This window comes from Stomoxys calcitrans, chromosome 2 (genome assembly GCF_963082655.1).
Source record: "Stomoxys calcitrans chromosome 2, idStoCalc2.1, whole genome shotgun sequence".
Lineage (NCBI taxonomy): Eukaryota > Metazoa > Arthropoda > Insecta > Diptera > Muscidae > Stomoxys > Stomoxys calcitrans.
The window spans coordinates 28,888,642-28,900,668 of NC_081553.1; the positions used below are offsets into that span (position 1 = coordinate 28,888,642).

The following is a 12,027-nucleotide window of genomic DNA, read 5'->3' on the forward strand; positions in this document are numbered from 1 at the left end:
AACTTTTCCGACTACAAGTTGTTACTGAAAATCTTAGTTCTCGTGTACTATTGTTAAGAATATTTTGTACAGGTCTACTTGTTTTGCGTTTTTAAATGTGCATTCCACGCTGACTTCATCTTGTATAAACCACTTCGATTTTATTTTAAATAATTAATGTAATTAATCTATGCAGGGGATGTGTTATAATAGGCTTGTCCTCCTATCACGTGCTTACACATTGCCAAAGATGCTTTGGAATTTCACCATAGATTTCTTATTTATTCAACACAAATGTTTACAAATGTCTGTGCATCTAGGCGTATGATTTATAAACAAAAAACGTCTTACATACGTCACATGGTTCAAGAGAGCGATCGTCATTGTCTCTCATAACAATCTGTGGTGAATGTGCTTAAATATGTTCACTCTCCAAAAATGTTTAGTACTCAGTTCTCACCCCACTCAAATGAATTGGTTAATAGGGCACACATATATACATACATATACATACACTTACTTTCACTTTTCACAAAAACCCTCAAACAATCCTTAAGATTGACATTCCCTTGCCAACTGAGTCCTATTACAGCAATACCACCAAAAGCAACACAAAAGCTTTAACTAGATAAAAGCTTTTCCCCCTCCGCCAAAAATTCACCTAGAATATCATAGAAGATAAATGGGAGTGCATCAAGAAAATCCACCTTCATCTGTGTGATTGAAAGCAGTCGTTAGATAGACAGTGTCAGTCTCACACTAAACACCGTGGTTGTTGCACTCGTGGGTGCTAGTCGGTCGGTGCACTCGTGTGTGTGTGTGCGTGCCGAGGAAAAATCGCGATAAATTTAACAACGGCAATAAAAATAATAACAACAACATCGCCAAAAACACATACAACGGGTGTGAATTTCGTCACATAAAAAGATAATTAAATTAATTTGCAATAAAATAATAATTATTTGTTTATGTTATGAATTTCTTATGAAAATAAACACACACACACACACACACATCTTGGCATAACCTTTAAAGCTTGTTGTGTTTCACATCCTCAAGTGGCTTTGTATGACGTTATAACTTTTGGTAGCAGCGGTAACAGTTAAGGAAATATGAAAGAAACTTACTGTGATTTTATTGCGGGTTGTTTTGGTGGTAAGTCAATGAGAGAGCGAGTGAGGGAGAGACATAAAGAATCAAAAAAAAAAACGCAAAAACCAAAACCACTTTTTTTGCAATGTGCTCAAGTGTTTTGTGATGTAATGACCTGCACACGTTTTGAAATGTTAATGGCTTTGCAACTCCAAGCGTTTGTTTATGCGCCTTTGTGAATTTTCTATGGCAAGGGAATCTTTTTTGTGAAATAAATGTTATAATGATGGACATACATTACATTTCTGGTTGTTTATTGTTGTTGGTGGTGGCATGAGCCTTATTCTAATGGCAACAGTTGGCCAAGTTCATGTTCGGCGCCCGTGATCTTTTTATGTATTTATAAACGAAATTCACTCTCTGCAATTATTTTATTGGCCACGATTCTTTTTGTTTTCATATAGGCATTTCCGCGGTTAGTTGAAAAAAAGTATGCAAACTAAGATCATTGAAATTAAGTGGAAACAAAAAAATTAAGCGGAACAAAATTTAAGAGAATGGATGTTATAAATTTTTTTCCAAAAAAGTTTATGTAACTTGAAACGTCTTTTTCTGAAGATTGATGCGAAAGTGAAGACAACTGAAAGGGAAATTGTGCCCGAATAAAGAACGTCATCACCAATCACCAAAAAAACAAATCTACGAAAAATTGGCCATTGCTTACACTCAATATTTCATAATTTTGAGGTTGCATTCCTATCACCAAATTTGAAAACGTATTGGAAAAGCGATTGAACCCTGCACTCTTTTGAATACTCGTGAGATTGGTAATGGTGGTCAACTCATTTTTCCAATACAGCCAAGTTGTCGGCTAGCCTGCAGCAGTTGACGATTTTACAAACTCGAACTCTTGTGTTTAAGCTACTTATGGGTGCACCACATTCCACACGGACGCTTATTTTCTGATTTTAACATCATAATGAATAACAATAAAACAGCTGTGGGAAGACAATGATATCTGCCATAAAAATGTAGTTGCCATAAAAATGCACCCTAAGTAACAAAGTATAATTCAGTGTTTTTTTTTTAATGGATCACGGGTGCACAATTTATTCAGGGCTTTCGAGGTGGAAAAATGATTATAGGTGAGAGAAAAAAAAAAATAATAAATATTTAAATCGCATTAAAATGTATGCAAAATTTTCCCTTGACTTGTAAGAAACAGCGTTAAGACTTACCTCATATCTGGCTCAATGGAAAGACAATTTATTCGCAAGTTTGTAAGACTTGCCGCTATGCAAGACCTTTTCGTTATGTATTAGTGAGGGGATAACCACAGAGAATAGTTTTCTCTGATGTTCTAGCGACCTTTGAACCTAGGCGTTAAGTAGTCACGCTCACGAAAAAATACTGATAAATAATTTTAAATGAGGATTAAAAAAATGGTTCCAAACTATGTATAAGAGACCACTATGTATAAAAAACAACTCCGTGTAAGAGACCACTACGTATAAGAGTTCCTTGATGGAATGTTCATTTGAAATTTAGTAGTAGTTTAGTACGTATAAGAGTGAAAAAATTACTAATGAAAAAATTCCTAAATGGAATGTCCATGGGAAATTTAGTAGTATTTTAGTACGTATAAAAGACCACTACGTATAAGAGTTCCTGAATGGAATGATCATGGGAAATGATGAAGTAGTTTAGTATGCATAGGAGACCACAACGTATAACAGACGACTACGTATAGGAGACCACAATATATAAGAAACCACTTCGTGTAAGAGACCACTAGGTATAAGAGACCACTAGGTATAAGAGACCACTAGGTATAAGAGACCACTACGTATAAGAGGACACTGCTTATAAGAGATTACGTGCAAGAGATCACTACGTCTGAAAGACCAACTGCGATTAATAGACCACAACGTTTAAAAGCGCGGAGGCCACCGTAGCGCAGAGGTTATCATGTCTGCCACCGTAGCGCAGAGGTTATCATGACGCTTGGGTTCGAATCCTGGCGAGAAAAAAAAAACGTTAGTTGTGGTTATCCCCTCCAAATGCTGGCGACGTTTGTGTGGTACTATGCCAAGTTAAAAATTCTCCCCAAAGAGATGTTGCACTGCGGTATGCCGATCGGACTCGTCTATAAAAAGGTGGTCCCTTATCATTGAGCTTCAAACTGAGATTTTTCTCCTTGTTTCTTAAACATGTATTCATAGACAAATTTTACATTTCAAAGAACGCTACGTTTAAAAGACCACTGCGTTTAAAATTGCACTACGTTTATAAGATCTATATGTTGAAAAGTGCATTACGTTTAACAGACCAATAAATTTAAAAGCCCACAACGTATAAAAGACCACTTCGTACAAGAGACCGATATGTATAAGAGGCCATTACCTATAAGAGGCCACTACGTATAAAAACCCACTACATATAAGAAACCATTACGATTCAGAGACTACTACGTATAAGAGACCACTATGTATAATAGAACACTAAAATAATAAACAACTATATATACTAGAAAACTTCAATATGAGACAACTACGTATAAGAGAACATTGCGTATAAGAGTTTATTTCGTATTAGATATCATTAAATATAAACTACTATCTTGTGTATAAGAGACCACAACTTACAAAATACCTCAACGTATGAGAAACCCCTAAATATTAGAAACCGCTATATCTAAGAGGCAACTACGTATAACAACGTATAAGAGACCATTACGTATAAGATATCACTGCGTGTAAATGATCACTTAGAATGATATACCTACATGTAAAAGAGATAACTAAGTATAACAGACCCCTACGTATAAGAGACCACAATGATAACCCATTAAGTATGATAACCCATTAGGTAGAAAAGACCTATGTACGAGATACCTCTACATATGAGAAACCATTGAGTACAAGAGACCACTTTTTACAAGAGGCAATTACGATTAAAAGACCACAACATATAATAGAACACCATGTATTATGTTGTTGTAGCCACATTTACGTGTGGAGATGGCTATTCTCGTTAAGCTCATATAGGTGAGCAGGTCCAGCCGGTGTGGAGCTCATGGCTATCCAGTGCACGGTGTATTATAGATCATCGCGCATAAGAGTCCATTAGGCATAAGAGACCATTAAGTAAAAGCGACAATGGCGTATAAGATACCTCTACATTTGATAGGTCACTACTTATAAGGGACCTCCATGTATAAGAGATCACTACGTATAAGAAACCACAACGTTTCAGACACCACAACATATAAAATGTCACCTGTGAAATATATGTGGAAATACTACTTTTGAACTGTTGGTGAAGTGGTGTAAACAGATGCATTAAAAACATTCCATTTGAACTTTTCTTTCGTAAATGGTGTAGACAGATGTTTCTTGAACAAGTGGCAAATGAGACTGAGTGTTTATATAGTTATTGTTGTTGGGCTAATAATAAAATTACGTAGATATTCGTACTTTTACATACTAAATAATATGTATGTGTTCTTGCAAGCAAACACTTAAATGTTTACTCATTTAGGCTAATTTATAAAGAATTTCATGAAAATTGGCAAAAGACTTAGGGAGATGACATTTTAATGCCAATTGGGATAAGCATTCTATTTTCAATAAATATTTAATATGTTAAACTATATTATTTAACTGAAAATGTTAATTTGACAGAGAGTAACGTCATAGACGAAGAGCATACAACGTTCGTTGTATTGTTTCTACCTTATCGAAATGTTGATATCGGGACCCACAAATTGAAATTTGGGAATTTGGGACAAACACTTTTTATTGATGTAGGTCGCTTGGGATTGTATATGGGCCATTCGATATCCCGGTGTGTTTCTTAAGTCCCTAGAGGGCGCAATTTATAATCATTTTCCTACAAATAACTTTTTGAAAGTGCTTACGGTTAGAAAACGTTTCACCCTAATAAGCAAACAAAAATTTTTAACATGTTTGCCAAAAGCTTGATAAGTTTAATTAAATAAAAAATAATCTGTAATATAAACATGCCATGTATATTTATTTACATGTTTTAACTGAATTCTTTGAAAGTAATATAATATAATTTTAACGGCACTTTCGTAATACTTAAACTAAAAAGACAAATTTGCCAAAATAGTTTTTTTAATTTTCTCTTTTTTTTTGACAATTTTATCCAATTTGGGTTTTTAAAGTGATTTCTTCTAGATGATACATTTGAAATTTGTGACGAAATCATGTGTCGGATGAAGAAAAGTCGATAAACTAGAATCTATTTTAATTTATTGACGTTAAGGTGAATGTTTTTGCTATAGTCTATATTTTGAATATTTCAAACTCGTGGCTTCTATACAATCTATCTAGATTAGGAACTATTGCTTAAACTATGGAATCCAAAGAAAAAATAAGATTTAATCGCAATCATATTATCAAAAGGGTATATACAGTCTTTGAACCCATTTTATTTTTCGACTATTTAAATACAAAAGCAAAAACATCTTCTAAACTGAGAGATTTTGAAATCCAATAGCAAAAACAAGTTTTCTTGTTTTGAGACCGCATACAAAAATTAAAACAATTAATGTGTCATCATCACAAAGAAATCTAAATTTTAATGAAAATCGACATAAAACTGAAATTTTGAGTTCAGCTACTTTTATACATAGTTGTACTTTAAACGTAGTAGTATCTTGTGCAAAAAAGCCGCTTTAACGAAGTGGTTTCTATTACTTAGAGGTCTCTTATACGTAGTGTTCTCTTATTCGTATTGGTCTCTTATACGTCGTAGTCTCTTATTCATAGTGGCCTCTTTTTACGTAGTGGTATCATATACAAAGTGGTCTCCGAAGCGTAGAGGTATCTTATATATACGCCTTATATACGGTATCTTACATAAAGAGGTCTCTTATTCATAGTGGTCTCTTATACATAGTGATCTCTTATACATAGTGGTCTCTAATACATAGTGGTCTCTTATACATAACACGGTCTCCTATACATAATGGTCTCATATACAAAGTGGTCTCTTATACGTAGTGGCCTTAAATATGGGATCTTAAATATTGTATATAGTGGTCTCTTATTTATAGTGGCTTCTTATATATAGTGGTCTTCTATTAATAGCGGTTTCTTATGCATAGTGGTCTCTTATAAATCGTGGTTTTTTTTACATATGGCATCTTATACCTAGTGGTCTATTATACATAGTGGTCTTTTATACGTATTGATCTCTTAAACATAGTGGACTCTTATACATATTGGTCTCTTGTGCCAAGTGGTATCTTATACATATTGTTCTCTTATACATAGTGGTTTTTTATTCGTAGTGGTCTCTTATATGTAGTGGTTTCTTAAGTATAGTGGTCTCTTAAATATAGTGGTCTCTTAAACATAGTGGTCTAAAGTGGTCTCTTATACATAGTGGTCTCAAGTGGTCTCTTATCCATAACGGTCTAAAGTGGTCTCTTATCCATACATAGTGGTCTCTTATATGGTGTGGTCTTTTACACATAGCGGTGTCTTATGCATGGTGGTTTACATAGTGGTGTCCGGTACATTGTGGTCTTTTATACATAGTAGTCTCTTATACATAGTGGTCTATTTTACATAGTGGTCTCTTATACATATTAATGTCTTATACATACTGTTCTCTTATACACAGTGTTCTCTTATATTCTCTTTTCTTATACACAGTGGTCTTTTATACCTAGTGGTCTCTTATACATTCTAGATTTTAGACATACTGTTCTCTTATACCCTGTGTTCTCTAATATTGTACATAGTAGTCTCTTAAACATAGTGGTCTCTTATACATTGTGGTCTCTTAGACATAGTGGAGTCTTATAGATGGTGGTCCCCTAAACATACTGTTCTCTTATACACAGCGTTCTCTTATATGGTGTGGTTTCTTATACACAGTGGTCTTTTATATCTAGTGGTCTCTTATACATAGTGGTCTCTTATACATACCAGTCTCTCAGACATACTGTTCTCTTATACATAGTGTTCTCTCATATGGTGTGGTCTCTTATACACAGAGGGCTTTTATATGTAGTAGACTCTTAGGCATAGTGGTCTCTTATACATAGTTCTTTTTTATACAAAGTTTTTTTATACATAGTGGTCTTTTATAGATAGTGGTCACTTATATATAGTGGTCACTTACAGATTGTCATCTTGTATACATAGTGATCTCGTATACATAGTGGTCTCTTATACATTGTGGTCTCTTAGACATAGTGGTGTCTTATAGCTTGTAGTCTCTTAAACATACTGTTCTCTTATACGCGGTGTTCCCTTATATGGTGTGGTTTCTTATACACAGTGTTCTCTTATATGGTGCGGTTTCTTATACACAGTGGTCTTTTATACATAGTGGTCTCTTATAAATAGTGGTATCTTATATATACCGGTCTCTTAGACATACTGTTCTTTTATACATAGTGTTCTCTCTTATACACAGAGGTCTTTTATATATAGTAGACTCTTAGGCATAGTGGTCTCTTATAAATGGTCCTTTTTTATACAAAGTGGACTTTTATACATATTGGTCTTTTATAGATAGTGGTCACTTATATATAGTGGTCACTTACAGATTGTCACCTTGTATACATAGTGATCTCATATACATAGTGGTTTCTTATACATAGTCTTCTCTTACACATAGTGGTCTCTTATACGTAAATTCAAATTTGCACATGAACATTCCATCAGGGAACAGGTGCAAACTTCTCACATATCAATGAGTGTTGTTCGATTTAAGTTTTAAGCTCAATGATAAGGGACCTCCTTTTTATAGCCGAGTTCGAACGGCGTGCCGCAGTGCGACATCTAATTCTTTGAGGTGCTTTATATATAGTGGTCTCTTATAAAAAGTGGTCTCTAATACAAAGTGGACTCTTACACATATTGGTCTCTTATTCTTAGTGGCTCTTATATATAGTGGTCTATTATACGTAGAGGTCTCTTATACGTAGTAGTCTCTTATACGTGAAAAAGCAAATTTTGCCCATGAAGATTCCACTAAGGAACAGGGGCAAACTTCTCACATATCAAACAGTCCGATTCAAGTTTTAGACTCAATGATAAGGGTCTCCTTTTGAAGTCCGAGTCGGAACGGCGTGCCGCAGTGCGACACCTCTTTGTAGAGAAGTTTTACATGGCATAGTACCTCACAAATATTGCCAGCGTTAGGAGGGGAAAACCACCGCTTAACATTTTTTTTGATGGTCTCGCCAGGATTCGAACACAGGCCTCCAGTCTCTTATACGTAGTGGTCTCTTATGCATAGTGTTCTCTTATACATTGTGTTCTCTTATACATAGTGGTATTTTATGCATAGTGGCCTCTTATACTTAGTGGTCTTTTATGCATAGTTGCCTCTTATACCTAGTGTCCTCTTAGACGTAGTGGTCTTTTAGTCCTAGTTGTCTATTATACATATTGGTCTATTGAAGATAATGGAGTGGTCTCTTAAACAGAATAGTTTCTTATACATAGTGGTCCCTTGAACAGAGTGGTCATTGTTGTGCACTCAGAACATAGATAGGCACAAATAAACAACCGCACATAAATTCCTATCTCCGTGGGATAGGACAAACAAGCAGAAGCACACGGAAAGTTTAAGCAACTCTTGTGCCTTTATTCGGTCGACACATTGTTGTTATTTTACACTTGACTAATTTTATTGCCCCTCATTTTGTATTTTCAAGTGTGTGAGTCTGTCGGTCATTGGTCCAAAGTGATCTTGTTATAATTCGTGTGGGATTGGCTGAACATACAAATCCTTGGTTACAAGTGGTACATATTTACAGCCCACCAAGAATTGAGGCGGCTGTATCTGGCGGAACTAGTTGAGCCAGAACTTCTCTGGTTTGTCGTAGGAGGTTATACTTTTCAGGTGCCATGGGCGGTGGATGGTCTCCAAGAAGGGCGTATACATTGTAAGTATTTACTACTTTCACTACCATATCCTAGGGAATGCTAGGACGTGTAATATATGGACCAGTTTGCGTTAATGGAGAATATAGGCGACGTATGAACCATGAGCTGTATGACGACGATAGTGTAGAAGAAGTCTTTTGAAGGCAAACTCGGTGATACACGCAAACCGGGAAGACCAAAAACCCAATGGAAAGATCAAGTGGAGGGAGACAACTCGAAAATTGGTGTTAGAGATTTAAGAATGTGCGTAGAAGATCGAGGCGCTTGGAACGCTATTCTACGTTCGGTTAGTGGAACAAATGTTCTGTCATAGCCAATTAAAGTAAAGTAAGTAAGTAATTGTATCTTCGCACAGGAAGAATCTCTGTCTCTGAGGAGACAGCCCATCGTAGTTCGTAGATCACATTAAAACAAATTTTCTACTTCCAATAAAAAAGTTTCTGTTTTTGTTTCTTTGTAGGAGCTTGTGGAGTATTTGTGGCTCATCCCTTGGATACGATTAAGACATGGCAACAAGCCTCCAATACCTCCGTGCCAACAGCGATTACACAAATCTATAAACGCAACAATGGGGTGAGTTAGGAGATTGTGGTGATTTTTCAAAAAGTCGAATTTAATTTCTAATTTCTGTTCTTAGATCAACGGATTTTACAGAGGAATGTTTTTTCCATTTGTTACAAATGGTGCTATCAATTCCATACTTTTTGGAGTTTATGGCAATCATTTGCGGCAGCTGAGACGCGTTTGCCACAGTGACTATCAGCGAGAACAATTGGAATATAAGAATATGTTCATAGCGGGTTCAATAGCAGGGTTTGTGCAATCGTTTATAGCATGTCCCATAGAGTTGATAAAGGTGCGGCTGCAGACACATCATTGTAAGTAGATGGCCATAGAAGTAGAAAAGATTTTTTTCTTAGTATTTCTATATTTCAGATTACAACAAATATATTTATGGCAAACGAAGAACCCCCATGTGGATGTTTAAGCGTATTGTTCAAATGGATGGCTTTTCGGGTCTGTTTAGAGGCCTGGTGCCCATGATGTGTCGGTATAGTTTCTTCTTTATCTGCTGTTTCTTTTAATCTAAATTTCCATTAATTTTTTTTTTTACTTGGGTGTGTTTTTTTTCGTAGGGATGTCTTTCCTTATGGTATATATATGCTGGGTTATCGTTACACCACCACCTATTTGGACAACACTGAATTTGTACAGGCCAGACGTAGACAACGTTCCGACGAGGACACCGAAGTAGATTTTGTTGTAACAACCCTGGCGGGAGCCTGGGCGGGCATATTATCTTGGGTTTGTGTCATACCTTTCGATGTGGTCAAGACCATAATGCAGGCCGAGGAGAATCGTAAATATCACTCGACAACACATTGTATAATAGATAATTTCCAGGTAGGTAGAGACATTTTGGAGAAAATGAAATTTGTTAAATGGGCCTTTTTTTTTTTGAATCGTTTTAGCGTTATGGCTGGCGAAGTTTATTCCGCGGCAGTTGGATGCTGGTGGTCAGGGCTATACCGTTTAATGCCGCCACATTTTTGGGCTATGAATACGCTTTGGAATGGTGTCATAAATATTTTCAAGTTCAAACAAGAGGACCAAAATTCATTTAGATTAAGTTTATCTCTCCTTAATGCTTATTTTGTTATTTATTTATTTATTTATTATTTTCAATTGGCTTATGTATGGTTTTGAGTTGTTAAGTTTTAACTATTATTTAATAATTGTCAAAATTAATCATTTATATCAAATGTCATTAAAAATTTGTTTTATCTAATGAATTAATTCGTTTGTGAATCAATGAGAAAAGAACTAGGGATATCAAATCTGATTATGTTTTTTATATGTTTATACTTTCAAATGTCAAATTTAATTATCAAAGACTTTGTCAAATTTTATGTTTTTTACAAAACTTCTTTTAAAATTGGATTTAATTAAGATTTTTATTTATTTTTTTTTTAATTTTAAATATATGTATATAAAAAGTTTAATTGAATATGGATATGTTTTTTTTTATTTGTTGACAGAGTTTGTAATTATTTGTTGAGACATTTTTGAAGAAAGTTTAAAAAATTTCGTTGCAATAATTTTTTTTAGTCGATTTATGCTTAATACCCAACTACATTAAATTTCATTGTCATACTATCCCCCCTTAGTCTTCATGTTGTTGTTATTAGCATATACATGTATTTTCTTTCTACAAAAAAAAAATATTAAAAATCTTCCCATACCGGGAATCGAACCCGGGCCTTCTGGGTGAAAGCCAGATATCCTAGCCACTAGACCATATGGGATATGTTTGGCATATGGTTATACTCTTACTTTAAATAGATAATTAAACATTCCAAGGCACATGCCCACGAAAAAATAGAAAAGCTTTATGGATAGACAGGAACAGCGATGAAAAGCTTTATAGCGGTGTCAATGTTACGGTATTTATGGTGTATTCTTAAGAAAGCTTTTTTTGTTAAAAGCTTTCACGGCAGCTGAAAGTATATATAAACAAAATGTTTGGTAATATAAAAGATTTTTGTAGAGGGCGTTAGCAGTTACAATGAAGCATATAAATGTAAGATTTTTTTAAAGCAGCGATGGACAAATTGCACACTTTACACACAATCATAAGCTCTAGAGCTTGGAACAAATATAAAAATTTGTTGCGGGTAGAGGTGTGCACGTGAGTAGTCGTGTTACAAGTGAGTCAAGTGTTTCGTGAGTGAGATCCACGTAATCGTGCGTGAGTGTGATTGAATTAAAATTTTTCGTTGATTAGCGTGAATCACGAACCACGAGATATCACAACTCTTAAGAAACTTACGACGTGGTTTCGGGTTGGTATTCTATTCTGCTTTCGTTAAAGTCGCTAACATTTTTAATTGTTTTGAGAGCGAAATTTGTCAGTAATCAAATGTTTTTGTTTTCAAAACACGTTTTTTTATCTGTACTTATTGTTTTCTATATTTAATTTTTTTTCGCAAATAAAAAAAACTAATCATAAAAACCTATA

At 34.8% G+C, this 12,027-nt stretch overlaps 1 protein-coding gene and 1 non-coding gene across 2 annotated transcripts; one reads left to right on the forward strand and one right to left on the reverse strand.

The window, feature by feature from the left end:
• The first annotated feature begins 704 nt into the window (after positions 1-704).
• LOC106080514 (solute carrier family 25 member 45) lies at positions 705-11,016 on the forward strand. The gene is made up of 6 exons (XM_013241907.2): positions 705-1,134; positions 9,469-9,581; positions 9,646-9,886; positions 9,945-10,059; positions 10,145-10,412; positions 10,481-11,016. Exons 1-6 carry the CDS (start codon positions 1,092-1,094, stop codon positions 10,631-10,633), a joined length of 933 nt encoding a protein of 310 aa, XP_013097361.2. The 5' UTR covers positions 705-1,091; the 3' UTR covers positions 10,634-11,016.
• A 226-nt stretch (positions 11,017-11,242) lies between these two features.
• On the reverse strand, positions 11,243-11,314 carry Trnae-uuc (transfer RNA glutamic acid (anticodon UUC)). The gene has a single exon. It is a non-coding gene; the product is annotated as a tRNA-Glu (tRNA).
• Between the last annotated feature and the right edge of the window lie 713 nt (positions 11,315-12,027).

Bases quoted from the DNA above. Each gene is read 5' to 3' on its own strand.
- LOC106080514 (XM_013241907.2), top strand. From the start codon at position 1,092: ATGAAAGAAACTTACTGTGATTTTATTGCGGGTTGTTTTGGTG. The intron at 1,135-9,468 runs GTAAGTCAATGA...GTTTCTTTGTAG, and splicing joins TATTGCGGGTTGTTTTGGTG to GAGCTTGTGGAGTATTTGTG. The intron at 9,887-9,944 runs GTAAGTAGATGG...TCTATATTTCAG, and splicing joins GCGGCTGCAGACACATCATT to ATTACAACAAATATATTTAT.